Source organism: Xyrauchen texanus, chromosome 24, assembly GCF_025860055.1.
Source record: "Xyrauchen texanus isolate HMW12.3.18 chromosome 24, RBS_HiC_50CHRs, whole genome shotgun sequence".
Classification (NCBI taxonomy): domain Eukaryota; kingdom Metazoa; phylum Chordata; class Actinopteri; order Cypriniformes; family Catostomidae; genus Xyrauchen; species Xyrauchen texanus.
This window is the reverse complement of record NC_068299.1, coordinates 34,120,276-34,146,519: the sequence shown is the minus strand read 5'-3', so window position 1 is coordinate 34,146,519 and position 26,244 is coordinate 34,120,276. Positions and strand designations below refer to the sequence as shown.

The 26,244-nt window shown below is 37.8% G+C and overlaps 2 protein-coding genes across 3 annotated transcripts; one reads left to right on the top strand and one right to left on the bottom strand.

The window, feature by feature from the left end:
- Positions 1 to 743: 743 nt before the first annotated feature.
- apmap (adipocyte plasma membrane associated protein) lies at positions 744 to 20,296 on the top strand. Its single transcript, XM_052089861.1, has 9 exons — positions 744 to 1,029; positions 1,169 to 1,285; positions 3,444 to 3,559; positions 3,866 to 3,958; positions 9,172 to 9,288; positions 10,125 to 10,299; positions 10,465 to 10,599; positions 17,919 to 18,111; positions 18,300 to 20,296. Exons 1-9 carry the CDS (start codon positions 938 to 940, stop codon positions 18,507 to 18,509), a joined length of 1,248 nt encoding a protein of 415 aa, XP_051945821.1. The 5' UTR covers positions 744 to 937; the 3' UTR covers positions 18,510 to 20,296.
- A 245-nt stretch (positions 20,297 to 20,541) lies between these two features.
- Positions 20,542 to 26,081, bottom strand: LOC127617791 (cystatin-F-like). 2 transcript variants are annotated; one of them, XM_052089864.1, is made up of 4 exons: positions 25,911 to 26,081; positions 23,634 to 23,767; positions 23,424 to 23,543; positions 20,542 to 20,767 (listed from the first exon to the last, which is right to left on the bottom strand). In XM_052089864.1, exons 1-4 carry the CDS (start codon positions 25,966 to 25,968, stop codon positions 20,675 to 20,677), a joined length of 405 nt encoding a protein of 134 aa, XP_051945824.1. In that variant the 5' UTR covers positions 25,969 to 26,081; the 3' UTR covers positions 20,542 to 20,674. The 2 variants fall into 2 exon arrangements, with proteins under 2 accessions (XP_051945824.1, XP_051945823.1); XM_052089863.1 differs by having other exon boundaries at positions 23,634 to 23,809; positions 25,911 to 26,073.
- Positions 26,082 to 26,244: the final 163 nt, after the last annotated feature.

Sequence of the window (26,244 nt, the reverse complement as noted above, 5' to 3'; positions counted from 1 at the left end):
AACTTCATAGACCACATCGAAAGGATAGTACAATCATGCAGATTTGCTCTGTTTAACATAACGAAGATCAGACCCTTCCTCTCTGAGCATGCTACACAACTTTTTGTCCAGGCTCTTGTTATATCTCGACTGGACTACTGCAATGCTCTTCTGGTAGGACTTCCTGTGTTGAATTTATCCAGATCTCGGCTACATGATTTGTCTTCAACGGGCCTAAGAGTGCACGTCACACCTCTCTTCATCTAACTGAACTGGCTGCTTCACTGGTTGCCAATGATTGCTCGCAATGGTGCCATCTCACAGAGGCACAAAATCTGACCTTTACTTCATCTGTTCCTCGGTAGTCAAACTCCACCCGAGCAGCTGATTCTCTAGCCACCTTCAATAAACATCTTTAGACACAACTCTTTCACAAGCACTTGACCCAATCCTACTTATGCAATCTTTAAAGTCACTTTGGATAGTGTGTGCTAAATTAATACATGTAAATGTCATGTAAAACCCCGCCCTCATAAGATATGTCAGCCAACCAGTGGCGGTAAACCAGAGTGTTTCTGATTGGCTAAAAGGGCTGGGCTGATCACCGAGATGGGATTTATCAGGAGATTATTTCAGTTATATATCAGGTAGTAGGGACATTATGTGTGATATTCAGAATTTGTATTTTTATTTATTTATTATTATTATAATTATTTTTAATTTTTAATTTTTTGCAGTTCTAGACTTTTACTTTGACGGTGTCACATGGTGTCCGTGTTCATATTCATACATCACTGCCGGGAGCGCGCTGGTCTCTCATGTGCACGTAATGAACTGCACTGGCCTTTTAATGTAGCGAATAATTCCTCGTTTAATGGTACAGCGATTATTTATCTGTATGTTTCCTTGAACATAGCTGTGAAACCGCAAAAAGAGAGAACCCCAGCAGACGAGCAGCATGAATGAGCCCGAGGGACTGCGGTTGAGGAAGCTCAACAGACCTCAGATCATCACAGACGAAACCCATGAACCCCAGCACAAAAGCACAAGGTAAGATTGCATTTATGTTTTCTCTAGATCTCCATTGATCGAGTGCATTTGTATTCATTTATGTGAAAGCATCCGTTTGGAATAATATACTCCAGTTTGTGACACTTATTTCCATGTTGGTATTTGTTATGCATTGCAGCACTTACAGCGGGAAGGTGTTTCGTGTGACATTACTCATATTGGTGGCATTCCTGCTCTTCCCACTGCTGGTGGTCATTTTCATCTTAGAGTCTCCCATTCAACCAGATGCGTTCAGGTGAGCTATATAGATCTACTTCCCTTGATCAGAAAAACCTAGATTTGTCAGCTAACTTTAAATGTGAAATTTAATTTAATGCAATCTTAAAAATGTCTATTACTATTAGTTCATTACTTAAGCAATGGTAAGCATGTAAGTGTATGTTTCTATACAGGAATGTGGTGAAGAATACAGTTGGGACAATGTGCCTCAAGCATTGCACAGATGCCATGAGCTGTTGTCATTTTGTTTCTCACTGTCCGACGTTTATTGCTTAATGTCTCCATGGCAATCGTATGTCATATTATTGCAAAATACCAAGAAGAACACAGTGAAATGAGATTTTGCAATCCAGGAGAAGCACCTTTTCAGAAGTTGTCTTGTTAAGAAGTCATTAATCTAGACTTTAACTACAAAAACAGAAAACCTTAACATGTAAAGAAGTCGTTCACCCCAAAATAATATTTTGATTGCATTTACTCTCCCCCATGTTAAATTAAACTTGAATGCTGCTATTTTTCTTAAAATTTTTTGAAGAAATTTTACAAAGCTGCCAATCTCCAAAAAGGGCAACAACAAAAAAAGCACTATAAAAGTAGTCTTATACAACATATGTGCTATATTTGAAGTTGAAACTATATAACAGCTTTGAGTGAGGTGAAGACTAAAATTTAGGTTGTTATTCACTGAAAATCTTCCCTTCCACTGCAAATATCATTTTCCATTCCGCATGTTTAAACGAGCGTTCACTTACGACACGCGTGAATCAGTGGCCTTTTGGCTGCAAAATGGTGAATGTGCCATTGTTGAATCCAAATAAGATCACAAAGAGATTTCAGAGCTTTGATACAGGTAATGAATTGTTCGTGATTCATTTCTTAATTGTTCGAAAGTTTGGGACAGTCATCACACAAATAAATCTTATGACCCCAGAAGACCGTAATGTACTGTTTATTAATTTGCACTATATTCCTGTATATAAGACATTTGGACCACTTTTATGGATCTTTTTAAGGTATTTATTTGTCCTTTTTGGAACTGTGGTCACATTGAATTGACAGATGGAAAAGAGCTGGGTAAAGATTCTTTGAAATTTCTCCTGTGTTCTGTGCTAAAATAACATTATTGGAATGACAGTTAGGGATGAGTAAACTGTAGGGCTGTCAATCGATTTAAATTATGAATCAAATTAATTACATGAAACGCTGATTAATAAAATTTAATCGCATGTGTAATTATTTGCTAAGTGGCATTATATAATCAATATGAAATCATGATTAAATGACTATAAATAACTATTTAAATAATTATAAATATAGTAAATACTATAAATATAATCATTCAGATCATTCAAATGCATTTCATTATTGTGGCAGACTAGTAATTCATTGATATTACAATAAAAAAATGTGGCTTTAGAAGGCAATGTTTAGTTTATTTCCATGTTATTGAATATAAGACTATCATTGGCCTAAAGTCCACAACAATCAAATTTACAATTGAGTTTGTCAATCTTGTTGCGTTTCATTATAAACAGTGTTTTTAGGTCGCTGAGTCAATTCAAACATAGTTTGAAACTTTGAAGATTCATGCATTTGGGAATTAGCATAATTTAGCTGTGTTTGTACGCAAGAACTCGTCCTCCTCTTGTGCTGTCTGTAGTGTCAAGCTGAGTGTGGTTTGTTGTCTACAGCTGCGTGTTGCCTAAACTGCTGGAGTTTCACTTACTGCCTCCTGCTGAAAACTGGTGGTACTTCAAGCTTGAATTGTTCCAATATTAGGAATATTCCTTATTACGGTCCTGGGATGTAATTAGTGTTAATTTTAGTTCGTTATTTGTTTTATTTAATCACACTAAAATAATACGGAAAATCGACAGCTCTAGTAAATTGTTTTTAGAAGTGTCATTTTTGTTTGAATTGTTTGTTTAAGGCTAAATGGGAACACCACTTTAATGTGAAATAATGTGAGTCATAATGAATATTCATTCTTAACCCCCTTAAGTCCCACAGTGCTTTCTCCTTTCTGTGCCAATGTTTAATAATTGATGGCTCTGCAGTTAATATACAGGGCACTGCAGCTCATAGACTCTCTGCAGAACTGAAAGCCTTTCTGAACATGAGGCTTGACTAATGGTTGTCTTTGTGTTTGTCTCCCTCCAATTACAATTAATCAGTCTCAATGAACCACCTCTTATGACTGGCTGTTATGAGCCCAACTTAAAACTTAGACAAGCAGAGCGACTGTTTGAGGAGCAGCTTATCGGCCCAGAATCCATCGCTAACATTGGAGGTCAGTATTTGCAAAGCAGTTGAGTCAGTGCTTGACCTTTCTCCCAGTTTGTCCCAAGTATTTGCCAATGTACACTGAGGGACAGACAGCAGCCGCAGTGGCCAAAATAGATTAAATATGAGTTAACTATGTGCGTGGTCAATCATGATTTTATGGTTTGACATTTTGTTATGTAATGTAAATTCATTCTAAATTCAGTGTTGCTTAAGTGTATAAATTCTCATTGTTGCTATTGTATATAGTACATTATATTACCCCATTTCAAAATGGTCATGCTGTTGAAAATAATACATTCTTCTTTTATAGATGTTTTGTACACTGGGACCAGTGATGGAAAGATTGTGAAAATCGAGGGAAGGAACATTCATGTTATAGCAACACTTGGCAAGCCACCATGTGGTAAGAGCACCAACAATACCCAACTACTTCCTCAAAGACTGCGTAATGTGGTATTGCACCATTACCAATGACCTTGTCCTTTGAAAGCATTGGGATTCTTGATGGTGTTGCACAAGTTATGAATCTTTGTTAATAGATCCACTAACTGTTGCAACTTTTTTTAAATCAACTCCTTAATAAAAAACAATGGCATTTTGCAAACAAATAGATGTCCAAGATCTTTTTGATGGAAAAGTATGCAAAAAATGATCCTACTCCCTTAAAGATATTAATGAAATAAGTACCCTGAGATATCTCACCGGTCTCTGGTGACAGATGTAGACTTCGTAAACGGCAAACAGAAATATGTCTGCGAACCAGACTTTTTACCTGTCAATCATTTTGCTCGTTCTCATAGTGTTGTATTTGAAGCGGCTCATTGAGGCCATGATTCATAATGTTTGTCAGTTGAGGGCGCTATTGTGCCACTGTTGAATTTGACAGTCACCGGAACAAACAATGCTGCTCTTTTGCTTGGTTTTGGTCTCAAAATTATCTTTGGAGGGCGGGGTTTTGGAATGAGGGGGCATGGCAAATTCAACAGCTCAGTCGAGTGAAAGCTTCAGAATGCTAAAATTGCTTACAGCAACTTTAATGATGTTGCAAGTTCAAGTTAAAGATGTTTTGTAGAAATTGCCGTGTTGTCACTACCCATAGAAATGTTTGAAGACCTTGAAGATGTTTTAAAAGCTGGAGACAGGGCCTTTTAAAGAGCATTTTGACATGTAGTGGATAAATTCCTTAAATATGTGGGTGTTTCTTCAACTATGGCCACTTTCGAGTTGAAAACATTCAGTCCCAGGGGCTGATTTCTATTAAAACTATTTCAACTTATGTCTTTTTGTGATATGGTCACATTAAAACTGAATCAGAAAACTTTTTACTGGGACATTATCGCTTATTTCTGGTATTTTTGAAATGCCTTTCAAGTATAGGTTTTACTCTTTTAGCCTTGTCCCAGAGCCAGACTTTCAATAATAAACTATAAAATCTATTCAAAGCTGCACTATGTAAGATTTTTGGGTTCAAATTGAACAAATTGCCATTTATTAAGTACATGAACAATCAATGTTCAAAATAATGTACCCAAATCACTACAGTAAGCCTATAAAAAGGATTTTGTGCTGTCTGGTCAGATTTGGCATGAAATCGCTGGCTTATGTCGTTCTTCTTTGCATCATGTCCATTAACACAGGAAAGAAGTACCGGCTGGCATGTGATCCAGCTGAGAGCGCTGTTCAGTCACAATCACGCACATTGTGTTTGAATGAAGTATTTATCCGTTTTAAAGCGGTTCATTTTGCATTCAGCTCAAGGGGAGAAATCCCCAACATACTGGATTAATGTAATAAATGAAGCCATATCTAATATCTTCTGCAGTATTTACAGATTCTCAAGATCGTTCTTCCTCTGTTTATTCTTTGCACTGTTAATATCTTGCAGTAATATATTTATCTTTAATATATTACATTTTTTTCTTCAATAGTATGTTTTAATTATTATTATTATTATTAATAATCTTCATGATTCGTCTTTTTCATCTCGTCTTCATTATCGTTGGCTAAATCAAAAAACATTTCATCAACGAACATTTTCATCAGTGATTTAGTGACTACGCACGCCCGGCCCCCAATCGGGATAATCAGCCGAGGAGAAGGATAAGTGCAGCTGAATGCGGCAGTTCAGGAGAGAGAGAGCCACATGCAGCTGCAGTGTGTGTGTTTATGTTTTTGTGTCATTTTGTTTAAGTTCCTATTAAAATACTACTTTGATTGTTCAGCTGGTTCCCGCCTCCTCTTTTCCCAACCTTAACCTTGTTACATTGGTGCTGAAGCCCGGGAAGGAGGACGGATGTGCTGTCGTGGAGTCCTCGCCACTGCCATCCACCCAAAAGAGCAGCTGCGTCCATCCGCCGGGGGACGGAGGAGTTGCTGCTGACCGCCTGGACGTGGAGGAACGGCCGGCGTCCACGAGGGGAGGAGGGGCTCGCTGCCAGCCCCCTGGAGCAGTGGAGCCGCTGCCAGGGACGGAGGAGTTCCCTACCAAAATGCGGATGGGTGTTCCATCCACCAGGGTTTGGAGGACTGGCTCCGGTCTGCCCGTTGAGTAGCAGCTATCATCTGCCAGATGGCTGAGGAGTGATCGAGGACCAGGCGACGGCATCTGGGATCGGGATCATTTTTTATGTTTAATCATATAACATAATTATATCAACATGAGAATAGTTTTTATGACTACAGCTACGAATATCTTCCAGTCATGATCACACATAGACCATGTCCAGGTAACATCAAATCATGAGATTCATCCGCCAGAAGAGATGTGTCGAAGCATGACTGACGTAAATTATTCAACCACAAATGTTGCTAGAGAGCACAAGGTTATATAGTGCAGCTTTAATAAAATACAAATTATTAATTAATCTAAACTAAGAGTAAATTAAACAAACAATTTCAGTATTTATTGTGTGAATGATTTCTATAAATGTTTTCAAAATTAAGTTTTGATGTCATTTCCATCACACTAAACAATTTTGCCCCTAAATTAGATTTTTTTTAAGTAAGAGTACTTAAAAACCAAATAGACAAGAGTGTTAGGGAAGAGCATGCTTGAGACTAAATATGAGACAAGTGATGTTTGAAGAAAACAGAAAAACTTAATATAGCAAAATATTTTTATTGGACGTTATTTCCGATCAAACTATAATTTTGCCAAATTACACAATGTGAAAATATTTAAAGAATTTTAGAAAAATATCTCTGCTCTGTTGGTCCAAACAATGCAAGTGGAAAAAAGGAACACATGTGAGAATGTTGTTTGTAGACTACAGCTCAGCATTCAACACCATAGTGCCCTCCAAGCTTGATGAGAAACTCTGGGCTTAAACAGCTCGCTGTGCAGCTGGATCCTGGATTTCCTGTCAGGCAGACGTCAGGTGGTTAGAATGGGCAGCAACACCTCCTCATCACTGACCCTCAACACTGGAGCCTCACATGGTTGTGTTCTCAGCCCACTCCTGTACTCCCTATACACACATGACTGTGTGGCAACACATAGCTCCAATGCCATCATTAAGTTTGCTGACGATACAACGGTGGTAGGTCTGATCACTGACAATGATGAAACAGCCTACAGAGAGGAGGTGCACACTCTGACACGCTGGTGTCATGAGCACAACCTCTCCCTCAACGTCAGTAAAACGAAGGAGCTTGTAGTGGACTTCAGGAAGAAAGACGGAGAACACAGCCCCATCACCATCAATAGAGCACCGGTGGAGAGAGTCAGCAGCTTCAAGTTCCTCGGTGTCAACATTACTGAGGAACTCACATGGTCCATCCACACTGAGGCCACTGTGAAGAAGGCTCACCAGCGCCTCTTCTTCCTGAGACGGCTGAGGAAGTTTGGAATGAACCAACACATCCTCACACGGTTCTACTCTAGCACTGTAGAGAGCATCCTGACTGGCTGCATCACCGCCTGGTACGGCAATAGCACCGCCCACAACTGCAAAGCCCTGCAAAGTGTGGTGCGAACTGCCAGAAACATCATCGGAGGTGAGCTTCCCTCCCTCCAGGACATCTATACCAGGCAGTGTATGAAAAAAGCTTGGAGGATCATCAGAGACTCCAGCCACCCGAGTCATGGTCTGTTCTCACTGCTACCATCAGGCAGGCGGTATCGCAGCATCAGGACCCGCACCAGCCGACTACATGACAGCTTCTTCCCCCAAGCAGTCAGACTGTTGAACAATTGATCTATCAGGATCAATAATTAGCACTGCACTTTATTAATCTATAATCTCACACTGGACTGTCAACATATTTTCCTCAATACAACTACTTATATATATATTTCATATACTCTTATTGTATTGTATGTGTATTCTATATTGTGTGTATTGTTTACTGTACAGTGTATATTATTATTGTGTTGAGTAAGTATGTGTGCATTTGATATGTAAATTGTGCTGTGTAAATATGTTGTTTACTGTAATTGGTATATGTCTCGTCACTGTCATGACTGCTATGTTGCTCGGACCTGCACACAAGAATTTCACCTACTGTTGCACTTGTGTACATGGTAGTGTGACAATAAAGTGATTTGATTTGATTGAATGGGTGCCAACATTTTTACACTCACTGCACACAACCCAGTATAAAAATAATCCATAAGACTCCAGTGGTTTAATCCATGTCTTCCGTAGCTATATGAAAGGTGTGGGTGAGAAAAAGGTAAATATTTGTCCTTTTTTGCTAGAAATAATTTCCCCTGCCCAGTAGGAGCATATCTATCACATGAAGAATCTGAATCACCAAAAACACAACAAGAATGTGAAGGTTAAAGTGAAAGTGGAGATTGACTGAGCAGGGAGGAGAATTTATAGTAAAAAAGGACTTGAGAATATTGATCTGTTTCTCACCCACACCTATCACATTGCTTCTGAAGACATGAATTAAACCACTGGAGTCTTATGGATTATTTGTATGCTGTGTTTATGTGCTTTTTGGAGCTTAAACATTTTGGACCGACAGATCTGAAATATCTTCATTTGAGTTCAGTAGATGAAAGAAAGTCATTCACATCTGGGATAGTGAGTAAATTATGATTTAATTGGGTGAACTATCCCTTTAATTGTTTGTATTTAGGATACATAAAATGTTAGTTATGAATTGGCCTTAGCAAGACAAAGGAATCAGTCTTTTTATGTCTAATATGTAATTTGCACCACTGAATTTTATAATGGGGAATTTCCATATATATATATATATATGTTCATACACTGTTGGACGTTCTTAGTAGCCACACACACAAAAAAAGACTTGGATTTATTGAAATCCACAGTGTGAAAAGTGCCTGAAGTTGAAGAGACACCCATAAATTGTCATACACGTTGAGCAGGGATGGACTGGCAAAAGGAACTATGACTTTTCCTGGTGGGCCAGTCGGCATATCAAAATACAACACAGATAAATTAACTAGACAATACAGCTGGCAATATTTAGTATTATGTCAGCTTAGGTCCTGTTTTTTTAATCCTAGTCTATCCCTGACATTGAGTTATCTAATAACAATAGAGTTCAATTAATACAGATAATAACTGAGGTATGTTGAGATATCAAATGCTATTATATTAAGTGGCGCATAACCAAAGTTGTTTGTTTCCCAATATTAAGGTTCTCGTGAACAGGAACACATCTGTGGACGTCCGCTGGGAATTCGTGTGGGACCCAATGGAACTTTGTTTGTGGCTGATGCCTATTTGGGTCTGTTTGAGGTCAATCCTGTCACAGGTAAAGAAAGAGAAAAATCATCTTTTTTTTAATGAGACATCCAGATATTCTTCTCTAAATTGTCACCTTGGTTATATGAAATTAAAGGACTAGTTCCCCCAAAAATAACAATTCTTCTGCGCTCTCTCTCTCTCTTTGTGGAACACAGAATTTTCGCTCTGCTCTTATCTATACAACAACAGTTCATACCTGTCAAGTTCCAAAGAGGACAACGACAACAAAAAAAGAAATGCTGGAAAAGTAGTCGAGATATCTTGTACCCTATATACTAAGTCTTATGAAGCCATACAAAACATTTGTGTGAGGAACTGACCAAAATTTAAGGAAAATCATAAATTCACCCCCACCCCATTTACCCACATCTGGACATGTTTGAAGAATGAGATTTGAGAGCTACAGTAGAGGGGAAGATTATGAGTTAATAACTAAGTTTCTTCTGTTTCCCACACAAAGCTTGACAGCATTGGTCACTTTTAACTGAATGGAGAGTGTGTATATTTTAAAATGTCTCTTGCTTTCTGAAGAAAATTTAACATCATATGTGTTTGGAATGAGAGAGAGTATATTATGACAGAATTTTGATTTTTGGGTGAACTATTCCTTTAACATGTTCCTTAAACACTTAAAAGTCATGTCATGTGTCATGCAAGTCAGCATACAAATATGAACAATTGCGGAAGACAGGGACATGACATAACCGTACATTTAACAAACATTTATATATATGCCCAAATGTAAAAAAAGAGTTTCTAAAATGCTACTGTTGAACCTTATTTTTTGGTGTTATGGTAATGCCCTCCTCTTTTGCTGTGTTTTTCTCCTTTTCTGGCCTTTAGGTGATGTAAAATCTTTGGTGAGCACAGGGAAGATGATCGGTGGTCGACGTCTGGCCTTTGTGAATGATCTGGATGTAACTCAGGATGGGAAGAAGGTGTACTTCACTGATTCGAGCAGCAGGTGGCAGCGCAGAGATTTCATGCACCTGATCATGGAAGCCACTGCAGATGGACGGTAATTGGGGCAAGCCGCACATCTGATTCTCAGTGCATTTTCTGGGCTTTTGCGTGTTCCAGTTCTTTTGCTTCAAACATTGCAGTATTTCTGAAAGAGTGATTGTTTTGTTAGGGAATAATGTTTTAATGCATTGACTGAGGTTTCTGATGTTTGTGTTTGCAGTGTGCTCGAGTACGATACAGAGACCCAGGAAGTTACTGTGATGATGGAGAACTTGCGGTTCCCTAACGGTATCCAACTCTTCCCTGATGAGGAGTCTGTTTTAGTGGCTGAAACGACCATGGCAAGAATAAAGAGGTGAATCTCACCATATTGTTTAAAATCAGTTCATTTGGCCACGTCCACAGTAAGCCATTTAAATGGAAGTTTCTTACGTCTATGGGGTTGTGAAGAGCGTTTGGTGGAGGAAAATGCCGAACTAGCAGGATTTGTACAAGGTGCTTGAAGTACTCGAATTTGGCTTTTTTTTTTATTTAAGTTTTTATTTAAACAGTAATTTTTACCAACACGTGCTTGAATTGTAAAAAACGATAAATATGTTGCAGATATCGTTAAATAACTTAAAAGTATTTATTTATATTCGGAAAACCGCGGATACATCCTGTTACAGAAAGATGTACAGTACCCCCTCTGCTACAGCCAAACACCACATCTTCTCGCTCTCACAGACACCGTTTATGGCACGAATCATAGAGAATAAAGAATGTATTTGATGAATATGTTATTGCATACCTCTTTGTGGTTGCGGTTCTCAAACAGGCATTCTTCCGCTGGTGTAGACAGAATACACATGGGTAAATGTGCTATGTATGAGCGCGTGCTCTCTGCATTGGTTTAGCGTGCATTCACTGATGGAATTATGCAGATCAGACATCAGCGCAAGTGTGCCCACAGAATATATGCCTTATGCAAATTGTACACGTAATGATCTTGCAGGCCAGTTCTGAGCGCTATACAGAGGACACAGCTGACCACCTTTATAATACAAACTCTTCAGGGACTGAACAGCATTAATCCACTATTGTGATCCAGACACACGTATCATCTCTTTAGCATGCCGAAAGTGCACTGCACCACACCTCTGAATACATGACAGGTTATAACACTTTTCTCCATCATTTGATCACTGTTTGATGAATTACTGCTGAAATAATCGATAATAAATGTACACAAACACCTCTATTAATAAACATTTGGTTTACCGCCTTGTTTGGTGGTAATAGCGCGCAACTTGCAATGAGCCACATTTACATAGAAAGGAGGTGTGTTTGGAAAACGATGTCTTTGACTTCATTTAAATATTGAAGATGCAGCACAATTTCAGCACTGATTGCGCCAGCTAAAGTAGATTGTGGGTTAGTGATTAGACACAGGTATTTGAAGTCTAGTGAATTCCCCACACAGTGTTTTAGGAAGCTCTAATAAACTTTGTGCGCCATTGCTGAATTTACATCAAGAAGCTTGCAGCATGCACAGTGTAGTGCTTTTGGCGAACAAGTGACTCCTATGAGCCGGTTCTTTGTAGAGAATAAAAAACATACAGGGCCAGATTAATCACATCCATAGGGGGGCACCAGGTGATGACAACTGTTTAATTGCTTTTGGTCCAGCAAGCTCACTATACAGTGCAGTGCGTTGAATGTTTTATTTAATGTTTATTGAGTTACGTTTTTAATATAATTAAACAGGGCTTAAAGTATTCCGGCCGGGGGCCGGATTTCCGGCTTGAGGGCAGGTCCGGCCTCCGGCGCAGGCAAAATTTATTAATCAGGCTGCAAATTACAGTCGGACGCACTTTCGGCGCGGACGCGCTTGGAAAAAACGAGTGCGCCGCTTCCATTATGAGCGCGCATACCGCGCGGCTGCATTTGAAACTGGGAACTTGAATGCGGTTTAATATTTTCGAGTCAATTGATTTCACCTACCAATCATATGAGAGGAGCGCAGCTCTAACTAACGTCACAAGCCTATCAGAAGCAGAGCAGGGCGGGTCCTGGCAACAGTGTGATTGAGATCCATACCTCACGTTAGCGTCGTCAGTGAAAGCATGGAGCGCAGAACTCCAGAAACAACATTAGGTGACTTAATGTCATCATGGATGAAAAGAAAGGAGATGTGAGTTGGTTGATTTCGTAAATTAGCTCAGGTCAGCATAATCATATTTTCTGTCTACACCTTTTGCTGTTAGCCTTACGTTGACTGAGCTAACATTAACATACACTGCTGCTAGGTAACTTCAGACTGTTAGTTAAATATTTAATGTAGAACATTCTGTGTAGCTTACTAAAAAAAACATTGTGTAGGCCTACCATGAAAACGAGTCCACTTTAAACCGCTTTATTTTCTGTCAGCAATGTATGACAAGTAATGTTGCAGTGTGTACGCACCTTTAGTGCTGTCAACGTTAACGTATGCGATTTCTTTTTTTTTTTGTCCAGCTTTAATGTTTTAAAATATTTAACACAATTAACGCTGCATCCGTTCTTTGTCATTCTTTAGCTCTTATTAGTTATTAGTTTGTCCACCAAATGCTTTAAACCATTAATGTGCGACAAGATAAAAGAGAACGCACTTCAGTAAATGTCCTCCTCACACACACACACACACACGAGGCACAAAAAGTCGCGAACCAGTATCGAATTCTCTTTCGCGCTTGAACGAACAATAACACACACATTTATGCCAAAATGTCCGTTTTGTCGAGTATCCTCACTAGAATCAATCATTATTAACTTTAAATGAGTTAAATAAAATCTTAAATGGAAGTAAAGAGTAGTGAGAGAATGAGACGCATGAGATCCTGTCACCAGCTGTAGATCTTAAAGTGACAGTAGCCGCTAATTCTGTCTGTTAGTAAAGTTAACCAAAGAACAAAGGGAACAGAGAAAACTACTAACTACTCTTTGACTAAAGAACGCTTGTAGCTTTAATAAGGATTAATCGAATTTAATTTATAATTTATGCATTGCGGACTATTTTATAACCCTAAAATTTAGTATACTTAATAAAATATCAGTGATACTGGCATTCATTAATAAAAAGATGCCATTAAGATACAGCCGTAATACTTAAAAATAAATGGTTCCATTTGAAGATAAGTCCGTCTCTGCAAAACACCCAACCCAACCCCCCCAAAAAAGTTCAGGCTCAGCAATTTTTTTCACTTTAAGCCCTGTAATTATCAGCATGTGTAAGACTGCTGCTGAAGCGGTGCATTGACAGCGCTGTCACATGGCTCCTGATACTTTTCGCAGTGCTGATCAGTATGATTATTAAACGATTATTATTAGAGGATTTAAAAAATATATATATTTTATAGATACTGCAGTCGAGTATTTCCTTTACAAGATCAAGTAAAATGGCTCAAATGAGATCTGTAAAACATTCTGATTTTGAATGCAGATCATTGGATGATTCGGTTTTCTCTGTCCAGCGTCCCTTTGTGGAAAGAAAGCTTTGTGTCTCACAGAACACAGGTAGTTCGGACAACATTTGACATTCACATAAAGCTGTTGTATGACTTTAGAAAACATGGAACATAGCTCAAGAGTCCTATGAACTACTTTATAAGGTTCCAGTTAAGTGCATTTGAAGGCCGCACACATTTGAGTTTTGTAATAAGTGGTGTATTTTTTATATAACATGAACAAATGAAGAATTGGTTTGATGAATGTCATCTCTTGCATGGTCCTTGAAAACAAATAAAAATGTGCATGAAAAGTCCTTGAATTTCACTTTGAAGCATATGTACAAACCCTGGATCTAGTGTGGATGAGAGGCGAAAGCATAGTGAAATCAATGCATTTTCAAACGAAAACATAATAGTGTGGACGTGGCCTCAGTGTGTAATTTCTGCACCATTAAACAGAATTCCAAAAGTTTTCCTGAACACCCGTACCAGTGGACCAATCTATGAATAGCTCACTTAGAAATGACTGCATACAGTAATAAGCTTTGATAGGAGAAAGTATTCAACATTAATATATGTACACACTTCACTTATGTCACTTCACTTCACTTTTTTTCGAGACTGGTGTCTTTGCCGAACAAAAATGGGCATTTCCCAATCAGTGGGCATTTTTCAACTATTTTACTCAATTAGCTTTCTACATTGAGATTCACTACTTTCATTGGATAGTTGAAAAAAGCCAATACTGGTTTGGAAACGCCCACTGATTGGGAAGCGCCCATTTTTGATCCACTGATACCTACACTTCCCTTTTTTATTAATTTGACTCTATTAAAGATTAGCTTCAACCCACGTGTTAACTGGGATGTTAATGTTTGATTTTTAACAAAATGGGCATAATGAAGTTTTGCTGTGCATCACTGTTACACTTTTATACTTCTTCCTGTCACTTCACAACTGTTGAATCCTTGAGTTATGACATCCTCACTCAAGCTGTGCTCGACATCTTGTGTCTGCTTGAGGCACAGAGTGTTCTCCTCAGCCTTACCTGGTTAAATGATGAGAGCATGCAGTTGCCGTGGCAACAGTCTCCATCATTAAGGCTCCTGTGTGGAGAGATGAATGGCATGTTTCCACTCATACTGAAGCTAGTGTGGTCTCTGTTAGATGGACGGTTTCATATTAATGGAGTTTTACCCTGTGGTGATCTTGGATGGTTTTAAGTTTTGAAGACACAGCAGTGGGTAAAAGTGATTCTGGCCCATTCACAATTAGCTGAGGGTTTTTTGTCTTTTCCTAAACCTAGTGAGCAGCCTTGCTGTCTTACATGGGGAGGAACCTACATGAAATGGAAGAGACTAATTTTAAATGCTCTACATGTGCTGTGGCACCTATTGTATTCGTTGGATTTCTTATTAGTATTATTCCACCCCACTGAGTGCCTATGGCAGCTCTATGAACAAGTCATAGGTAAATGCTGAAATTTGGCACAGTGATAGGAGTGGGAATGAATAGCCCCCAGACAAAACTTGTGGTCACTAGGCCAAACTACACTCACCTAAAGGATTATTAGGAACACCATACTAATACTGTGTTTGACCCCCTTTCGCCTTCAGAACTGCCTTAATTCTACGTGGCATTGATTCAACAAGGTGCTGAAAGCATTCTTTAGAAATGTTGGCCCATATTGATAGGATAGCATCTTGCAGTTGATGGACATTTGTGGGATGCACATCCAGGGCACGAAGCTCCCGTTCCACCACATCCCAAAGATGCTCTATTGGGTTGAGATCTGGTGACTGTGGGGGCCATTTTAGTACAGTGAACTCATTGTCATGTTCAAGAAACCAATTTGAAATGATTCGAGCTTTGTGACATGGTGCATTATCCTGCTGGAAGTAGCCATCAGAGGATGGGTACATGGTGGCCATAAAGGGATGGACATGGTCAGAAACAATGCTCAGGTAGGCCGTGGCATTTAAACGATGCCCGATTGGCACTAAGGGGCCTAAAGTGTGCCAAGAAAACATCCCCCACACCATTACACCACCACCACCAGCCTGCACAGTGGTAACAAGGCATGATGGATCCATGATCTCATTCTGTTTACGCCAAATTCTGACTCTACCATCTGAATGTCTCAACAGAAATCGAGACTCATCAGACCAGGCAACATTTTACCAGTCTTCAACTGTTCAATTTTGGTGAGCTCTTGCAAATTGTAGCCTCTTTTTCCTATTTGTAGTGGAGATGAGTGGTACCCGGTGGGGTCTTCTGCTGTTGTAGCCCATCCGCCTCAAGGTTGTGCGTGTTGTGGCTTCACAAATGTTTTGCTGCATACCTCGGTTGTAATGAGTGGTTATTTCAGGCAAAGTTGCTCTTCTATCAGCTTGAAACAGTCGGCCCATTCTCCTCTGACCTTTAGCATCAACAAGGCATTTTCGCCCACAGGACTGCCGCATACTGGATGTTTTTCCCTTTTCACACCATTCTTTGTAAACCCTAGAAATGGTTGTGCATGAAAATCATGAGCAGATTGTGAAATACTCAGACCGGCCCGTCTGGCACCAACAACCATGCCGCGCTCAAAATTGCTTAAATCACCTTTCTTTCCCATTCTGACATTCAGTTTGGAGTTCAGGAGATTGTCTTGACCAGGACCACACCCCTAAATGCATTGAAGCAACTGCCATGTGATTGGTTGATTAGATAATTGCATTAATGAGAAATTGAACAGGTGTTCCTAATAATCCTTTAGGTGAGTGTATATAGCACCAACACCAGAACTCAAAAATGAACTATTTCTGATCATTTATTTTATTGCTCCACTTACATTAGAACTCCGATGATCTTCTGGCCAAGCTGCACAGAGATGACTGCACAGAATTTAGATTTTCATCTTTGTTAAACATTGCATCAATACATACAGTAGTTGATTGTTGTGCTTTGCTGTGCTGACTCAGTTTGGCATGTTCCTTTGATGGCTTGCAAAGTGGTTTTGGTTTGCTTTGCATTATATATTTGGTCTTTGTGTGCTTTGTGACCTGTTTGGTGTGGTGCACTGCTTACCATTTCGGTGCTTGGCCTCATTATTGCTGCTTGCTTTTATTGCTGCCTTCAATTGAGTTCGGTGGTAGCATGTAACTTAATGCTTTATTAAGCATCTATATATATATATATATATATATATATATATATATATATATATATATATATATATATATATATATATATATATAATTATTTTATTTATTTTAATTATTGCACAATTTGAAAGACAAATTTAAAATGACAAACATAAATGTTGAACGCCAAAATATAAATGCCATGGATCAATATTTACTGAGTAATCCAATAATCTGTTGAGTGACAAATTTCACCTAGGATGTTTAGAGCAAAACTACAGGTCATAAAATAACCTTAGAAAAGTTGGCAACATCATAACTTCATTTTATACACCGATAGGTAGGTCTATTACCTATTAGGTCGGTCAGTTGTATTCAGAACCTCTTGTTGCAGTAAATGCCAATGGTGTGATTCCAAATATTGGAGGAAAAAAAAACACTTGTTTTTCCCCAAGTTCCCAAAAAGAAGTGCTGATAACTTCAGAAGTGTTAAAGATATCTTCATATCCTTTTAGATTCTGGTAGATTCTTTTAAGGCCCATATTCGAGGGGCATGGGGATCTCAATGTCTTCAACATTTTTACATTTTACAAATTTTCTGTGGTCAAAAACCAAATGTGAACATGGTATGTAGCTAACTTGTCCAACAAAACAGAGGTCTAAGTTACAAGTAATGTTGAGACTAGCAATCCTCCATTTATTTATTTACACAAACAATAATGACTCATCATTTTGGCTCTTCAGTTATGACCGTACCTACCGGTATATCTAGTCTTTGGATTTCAGAAATGTACAAATGCAAAGCACCGGAAATAAAAATATCTTTGTACGTAACATTAACTGAAAATTACTAGAATTCTCATAAAAATGTATGTTCCAACAAAGTGTGCATTGACAGGGCTGGTAGCAGGTTTTGGAACTATCACTCAGGAAAACGAAGGCTTCTGTTTATTGGCTAATCTCGAAATGACCCAATATTGTCCAATTTATCAGCCTACTTTTTCCACTACTCATATTAAAGTAGTGCACATTTGATTTGGACTCTCACCAGCAGTGCACACTTCACTCTTTGTACACTTCAGAGTCCATGTGTCTGGTCTCAATAAAGGAGGCATGGATACATTCATAGAGAACCTCCCAGGATTTCCCGATAACATCCGACGCAGTTCTTCAGGTGGCTACTGGGTGGCTATGTCTGCTGTGCGACCCAACCCCGGTTTCTCCATGCTGGACTTCCTGTCTCAAAGACCTTGGATTAAGAAGCTCATATTTAAGGTATACCATGCCTTTGGGAAACACAGTCCATGCTTTTTCCTTTTGAATTCATCACTTATACATCTGATATCCAATTTATTCATGTGTTAAAGGAACAGTTCACTTATTTACTCACCCTCGTTCCAAACACCTATGATGACATAACTCTGATATGTTTATGCTTTTATCTCTTACTTTGGCGTTTTCAGCTCTTCAGTCAAGATACACTACTGAAATTTGTGCCACGCTACAGTCTGGTGGTGGAGCTGCAGGACGGTGGAACGTGCGTGCGTAGCTTCCACGATCCACACGGCATGGTGTCTGCCTACATCAGCGAGGCACACGAGTATAACGGCTACCTGTATTTAGGCTCATTCCGCTCCCCTTATCTGTGCAAGCTGGATCTGAGCAAAGTGTGAAACATGCCTAATGCTCCGACAAATGCGTCACGAGTCGAACAGATGGCTCTACTTGAGTCATTTCACCTTGGCTTCCAAACAAACAGATTTTGAAACTATTAACCCTGGCAACACATCATCGACAGGAGCACTTATCAAATGCTTCCATATTAGTTAACAAATGAACCGAGTTCCTTCATTTGATTCCTGTTGTTTTAATTTAGCTCTGAAATATGCTTGAATTTGTGTTCCATTATCCCACGTGAATGACTTTGTGTTTGCTGCTTTTTTTTATTTTTAGAAGTGTGCAGTGTATTATAAGCTCATCAAAAGTTGTGCCATGATTATTTTTGAATCCCTCATTTATGAGAACATGTGCAGTCTCTGTACTGAGATGTCATCTGGCACATAAAATAGAGCCGACTGTTTTCCTGATACAGAAAATTACTTGTTATAACTTGCTTGGGTGGCAGCATAGTTTTGGAAATTGAAAGGATATATTATAAAATTAAACAAGTGTAACATTACAGAAAGCTGTAATTATTAGAATGAAAATGTGTGAAGGATATGGTTTATTTTTTGAGTGGTTGAAATTATTAATTCCATTTCATTGTTTCATCATATTTGTATAATATGTGACTAAATGAAAACTGCATTATTCATGGCTGATAAATGCTGCTGGCTTTGTAGTATTTAGCATACATTTACTCAAGAGTCTCTGAGATATTTCCATTAATATTGTATATGATTTCTAAATTATTTTCAGCAATAATGTCTATTGCAGTGGTTCTCAACTGGGCCAAAAATAAGCCCTAGATCTGTTCTGATTGGGTGGTGGACAAAAGCATGGTCTGTTGAAATAAAACTTAACGAAAATTTAGTAGCTGTAAGATTTAAGTAATTAGGCTTATCAACTTTTAAAAATGGAGGGGTTTTTGTTTCTAATATCTTTTGTGGTTGTGCATCCAATCAAACAATACATTATTTTGGCACAGATTAATCTGACACTTGGTAATATGGCTAATACTAAAACAATGATTGTTCCATATGTTAGGCTGATCAGTTCTGCAGTTGCAAAATAGTCAGTTATCCAATTCAGTCTGTGTCATGTTAATGCATATTAGCGTACGCATTTCAAAATGGCGCAGAGGGAACATGGCAGATGTCAGGGAGAACTTGGTAGGCGATCATCAAAATCCTCATGATTCCAGGCTCACTGTCTAAGTTCTGGGGGGAGGGGTAGCAATTTTTTTGACCTCATAGGTGGCACTGTCACCTAATTTGGCATGTACCATCAGATGGTGCTAATGAATCATACCAAGATTCATTCTAATAGAACAAAGCATAGTTTCGTTGGCATCCTTAAATTCACATTGGTATGACGAAAATCAAAGTTCTGTATTATATTTTCTGTGTGGCTCGGTCTAAAGATCACCGGTGCCATTTTTTGTGCGAAAAGGACCAAGTTTGTAGGAGTAGTGAAAAAACTATAAATATCACAATCCAACATGGCGTCATTGTAATGGGTGGAGTTTTTGGGTAATTACAATAATCATGAGGAGAGAAATTAGACAAAATATTAATCCATTTAAGGTTTGACTGACTTCTTAATGAAAAACAGTTCTAATAAGTTTGTTGGGTCGCTGCTTAATGTAAAACATCGGTCCTGAAATGAAAGCAGTTGAGAACCACTGTCCTATCAGATGCTTGTACCCATTTAAATGTCCATATACAGTTATGAATATAGGGCAAATATGCATATTTCACAGCAATTAGTAAATGAGTAGTGAAAATATAATGAATAAATCTATTAGAAGTGTCTTTCATCATTGCCAATTTGTTGTTAGGGCAAAAAGGCCAAAGAACCCTGAGAGAGGAGCAATAAACCCCTGATCTAGTGTACCACCTCAAAGCTGCCTCTGTACATCAGAGAGCCCCTTTTTCATAAGAGCCACTGAATAATTTACACCCCACATCAGATTAAACAAGCATTTTATGAACTGAATGTCACTTGTATGTAGAGATGAATGATAACCAGTCACTTCACTTGAAGATTCACATATCACATTCTGTATTGCGCTAATCGCTGCTTCTGGTTTTAGTTTCACAATCAGTTTGGTTTCTAATTAACCTTACATGACATTTCAGAAAGCCATTGTTAAAGAGGTTGTGATGAAAAGGTCATTTTAGAGTTTCTCAATAGAACGACAGTTAAAATATTTGGTTGACATGGTCTTCATCCATGGAATGGACCACACCTCAAAATGACAGAGAAATGTCTAAAAGTCCAAAAAAAGAGAGAAAGGAAAAAAAACATGTTAAAGAGTTGATTTACAATTTGAAAATGCAGTTTATAAATGCACCAATAATAGGGTGATTCTCACGAAACCTTTCAAGAAAGTGTCCTGGTCCTATTTTACTCCAAAATCAAAAGAGACAAATAAGATACTTTAAGGGCCATTAAGGCGTTTTACACTGTGACATTATTTTCATTACAGTTGTGCAAAATGTCAATGCGAAAAAAATTACAATGTTTAAATTGTTAAGTATTTACTGTATGCAGCATAAATGAGTACACCCCCTCTGAAGCCAAACAAATTAAGCTCTTTCTCTGTACGGATAAGACATATTTGGGGTTCATGTATTATGCAATGTTTAAGCAACTCTGGTTTATCAGGCACTTAAGGAAACATGTCAATACTAAACAAGAAAAAAAAAATGTTCCTATCAAAATAATAAAAGGCCATGTTGCAAAAATGAGTACACCCTTCTGAAAGTTACAATATAAACGTAGTGTTTTCTGGTGCTAGTAGAGGGACATTGATCAGCAGATTATGCTTTTGATCCATCACACGCAAATAGATGTAATTGGTTAAAATGTAAAAGCATTACTTAACCCATTGAATCACTCTCAGACTCAATGCGGACAACAAATGAACCTCATTTAAGAATCACCAAGCATGTGCCTCAGAGCTGCCAAAAGCTGTGGCAAGCCAAACTAGAGTGACTGTTTCATCTCACACAGTTAGACACACTCTGCAAAGTGGAATACATGGCTGTCATCCACACATGAAGGCACTACTAATCCCAAAGCATAAAAAAAAAAAAAAAAAAAAAAAAAAGCTTGTGTAACCTTTGCCAAGGTCCACACTGGTAAAGGTGCACTCTGAGAATCTATAAGCTGGTCTCATGAGCCCAAAGATAGTTTTTGTATCTGATGGAATCCAAAATGCATGGCAGAATTTGGGAGTACAGTGGGAAGTGCATGGTACCCACAGTGATGGTAAAGTTGTTATATTAGGATTTATGATTGCTGAAGGTGTGGAAGAATTGCACTTCATCAATGGCTTCTAAACCCTAAACTTTATTCCAAAGCTGCTGCTGCATTCCTATGGATTAACATTGGAATAGGATAGATGGGACAATATGTCATGGACTGATGTCATGAAGGGTCAGAGCAGTAATTAAAAGTTAAGACTTTATAAGGACTAAAATATTGCACACCATTTGAATTTATTCAAGGGTTTGACATTTTTGCAACCCTTTACTTAAGCAAAGATGCCTAATTATTTTACAGATATTGAGGACATATCTTTCAATTTTGTTAATAAGTATATGTTTATTTATATGTTAATTTTGTCATCTTTGCATGAACTGTAATAGTATTAATTTAGAAATATATGTTCAGAGGGGGTGTACTCATTTATGCTGCATACTGTTCGCTGATTTTAAGTAAAAAAATCTTTGTACAAATTTTTTTTTATTAAATGTAATCTAGTAAAAAAAAAAAAAAAAAAAGGACCGTTACGGTAATGAAAATTAACACTACTTAAGGGTTTACCCTAACCTGTCCTGAAAATAATGTCACAATTTTTTAACATTGATCCAGGGTTAAATGTGAACGGGACATTTTCTTTACAGGTTGAGACAATCACACAATATTTCTACAAATAAGTTTGGTAATTATGGAACATTTTACAAAAGTCATGTAAAACAAGGAAATATCAGGTAATTATAAAATTTCCAGGCTTGGAGAAATAATTGAAATCAACAGAAATCCTAAAACTAATTTAAATTTGTATTTGAATAAAGAGTTCCTAGTTAAGATCAGCTCAAATAATTTACCAGCTAGAAAATGCTCTGAGTGCACATCTCTAAATTGATTTTATACAAATCTGTGTGTCTAACTAATATAACTGTGTGGGAATCCTGAAGAGATATTGCAGAGCAAGAAAGCACTTTAAACTTCTTAAAGGAATCGTTCACCCAAAAATGAAACTTCTCTATCATTTACTCACCCTCATGCCATCCCAGATGTGTATGACTTTTTCAGCAGAAAACAAATTAAGAATTTTGGAAGATCTTTTGGTCCAAACAATGCAAGCTGATGAGTGCCAAAATGTAGATGCTCCAAAAAGCACACAAGTCAGCATAAAAGTAATCTATATGACTCCAGTGGTTTAATCCATGTCTTCAGAATCGATATGTTCGGTGTGGGTAAGAAACAGATCAATATGCTTCACTACAAATTCTCCTCCCTGCTCAGTCAATCTCCACTTCTCATTCTTCTTTTTGTGTTTTTGGTAATTCACATTCTTCATGCATACAGCCCTTTATTAGCCAGGGAGAAGAATTTCTATAAAAAAAATAAAAAAGCTTCTCACCCCATATGGATTTAACACTTGTATAGAGTTGTATAGATTATTTCTATGATGCCTTTATGTGCTTTTTGGAGCATCACAATTTTGGCACCCTTTCATTTGCATTGTACTGACTTACAGAGCAGAGATATTCTTCTAAAAATCTTATTTTGTGTTTTGCATTAGAAAAAAAAAAAAAAAAAAAAGAGTCTTCCACAACTCAGATGGCATGAGAGTAAATAATGAAACTACATTTGTATATATCCCTTTAAGTTCCATAGAAACCCACACATACCTGCTTTAACAGACTGTCTCTCTGGAAGGGACACTTATTGAGATCATCATTGTTGCGCATCTTCCTGCACATTGTCCGAGAGATCTCTACTTCCAGAACGTAGCGGACACCTTTTACTATCTTTAGCAGAATAGAGTCTGGATGACACATTTGATTACATTAAGAGTACTATATGTGCATACAGTGAGAATTATACATCTAATCCTGTACCTGTCTTTTTGCCTCATCAACAGCTGATGCTTTGAACAGGAAAGCATCATTGGATTTATTGTTATACGAGTAGGTTCCCATCAGGACAGCATTCTTGACCCCGGTGTCATTCTTACTGACATTTTGCAGAGCTCCTGGGATTGGCCAAACAAAAAATGTCAGAACTGGAACTTCCGCTGTAGTCAAAAAAGATTAAAACTCATTAGTCTTGTTTTTACAGATATTGAAATAGGCAGCATAGTATTAAACAAAGAAATGAACAAAACTCTGAGGACCAGACAGGACAGACTTTTTGGGTGTGTACAACCGAACACATAGGGGAAAGTGGGGTAAGATGTGTCACCTCCTTAAAGTAATTATGTCCTTATAATTTATGAAAATAAAGTTCTCATGTTGTTACAAACCCATAATAATTTCTTTCATATGTGGAACACAAAAGGAGATTTTGTTATGAGTTTTATTGAATATCCTGGTCTGTTTTCTCAGTTGCATAGTAATTATAGTGAGACACTATAAAACTTAAAAAGGACACAAAAGTATCATAAAAGTAATCCAAGTCTTTTGAAGGCACATGATAGGTTTGAGAGAAACAACCAGAATTTTTCAGTGAAAATCTTGACGTCCATTTTGCACAAGCGCTATCAGAGAAGCTCGCTCACAGTGGTTCACGTATTCGCGCAAGAACTTGTTGTTTTTAGTGCTAAAAGATGTTATTTTTGTTATTTTTGATACAGTTGTTAATACAGCTGCCATTAGTATTGAGATGACAGACCAGGATATTCTTTTTTGTTGCGCTAGGAAAGAAATTCATACAGGTTTAGATCGAACAACCTGAGGGTATTCATTTCCATGAGTAAATTATGACAGAATTGTAATTTTTGGGTGAAATATTCCTTTAATCTAGCAAACAGCATTATTTTTATCATGTGACTATATTTAGAAAGGGCCCAGCAGATATTTATTCTAGAGACTTTCCTACATGGCAGGAAAAACTTAACGTCATAGCAAATGTATCCAGGTCTAAAATATACATCATTCAGCATGGTTAATTGAATAATGTTCGGTTACTATAATATACAATAAATCTCCACTTTCGACCGGCACTCATGTGCATGTTCACGGGAGGCTTTTTGGCAATTTGCATTCATTGTGCATATCGCCACCTACTTGGCTGTTGTGCAAATATGATGTTTTCCTTTATCACTAACCTTTTTTCCTCTCTACTCCCTGCCCAGTAGGTGCACAAAGAATACGAATCGCCAAAAAAAATTAAAAGAACGTGCATAGGAGGGCTAGTTGAAAGTGCAGATTTAGAGTAAAAAAAGGATTTAAATACTAATCCGTTTCTCCCCATACCCATCATATCGCTACCATTGAAGTTTTATGTACTATTTTATGCTCCTTTTATGTGCTCTTTTGATCTTCAAAGTTATGATCACCATTCAATAATGTATAGACATGCAGTGCTGAAATATTCTTCTAAAAATCTTAATTTGTGTTCTGCAGAAGAAAGTAAGTCACACATCTTGAATAGACTGAGGGTGAGTAAATGATGAGTGTATTTTCATTTTTGGGTGAACTACCCCTTTAAATCCTAAAATGGTAGCTGTGGGGTGAAATGTGTTAAATGAGTTTTGTCAGTGGCTCAACTAATAGTGATAGTACGCATTGCCTACAAATGTAGGAAACACTAGTACACATATTATTACATATTTAAATATTTACATTTGTTTTGCTACATTAAAATATTCTGAATATTATACTTTTATCTGGTTGTTTTATGAAAATATGAATAATGTGCAGCAAAATAAGACCTTGGAATGGGATTGTGTATTAGTAATTTGACAATTAATCAGTAATATTGAAAGATTTAGTCAATATTTCTCATTTGTGTTCGGATTTGTATTTAAAATCTAAATGGTGTAAAAATTCCTCAATAATCAGGTGCTCATGACAGAGCTAACCCTAAAGATGGGGCAAGTTGTCTCACTGGACCACCCATTTTAAGAAGTGATACTTCTATGGCCCTATGTTACTGAATATAGACACCTTTTTGACAGCAGTCATCCTGAGAAATTACTTCTATTAGTTTTACTTCAGTCTCATTCTCTAGGGAGTAATTTCAACAAAAAAAGTAGCATTTTCCCCAGTCTCCCTTACTATTAACTATTTACCATACAGGACACTCTTAGAAAGAAAAAAAGCACACAGTAGTGAACAAACAAATTCATCCACTCAAAGAAGAAACAATGGAAGTGTTGATGAAAAATGTCTTACCGAGTGAACAGACGCTTGCTAAGAAACACAAGACAAGAATATGACAAGAGACCCTCATGTCTGCTGGAGCTGTCTCAATTCTACTCAGCAACTTCCTGTTCAGTAACACTTCAACCACCAGGCAGCGTGTTGCAGTCCTCCAAAGTGCAGTCACATTCTCTATTAGTCAACAACATTGCTTCCTATATATACAGGCTCTTCCAGATGCTCCAAGATCAAGCGCAGGTGAAACCAATCAACTTTGTTGATTACTGGTTGAGTAAACTATGATATTCCATTGTGGTAAACGACACTGCAGGACTATAACCATTTTTTAGTTCAGTCACAGTTTCCT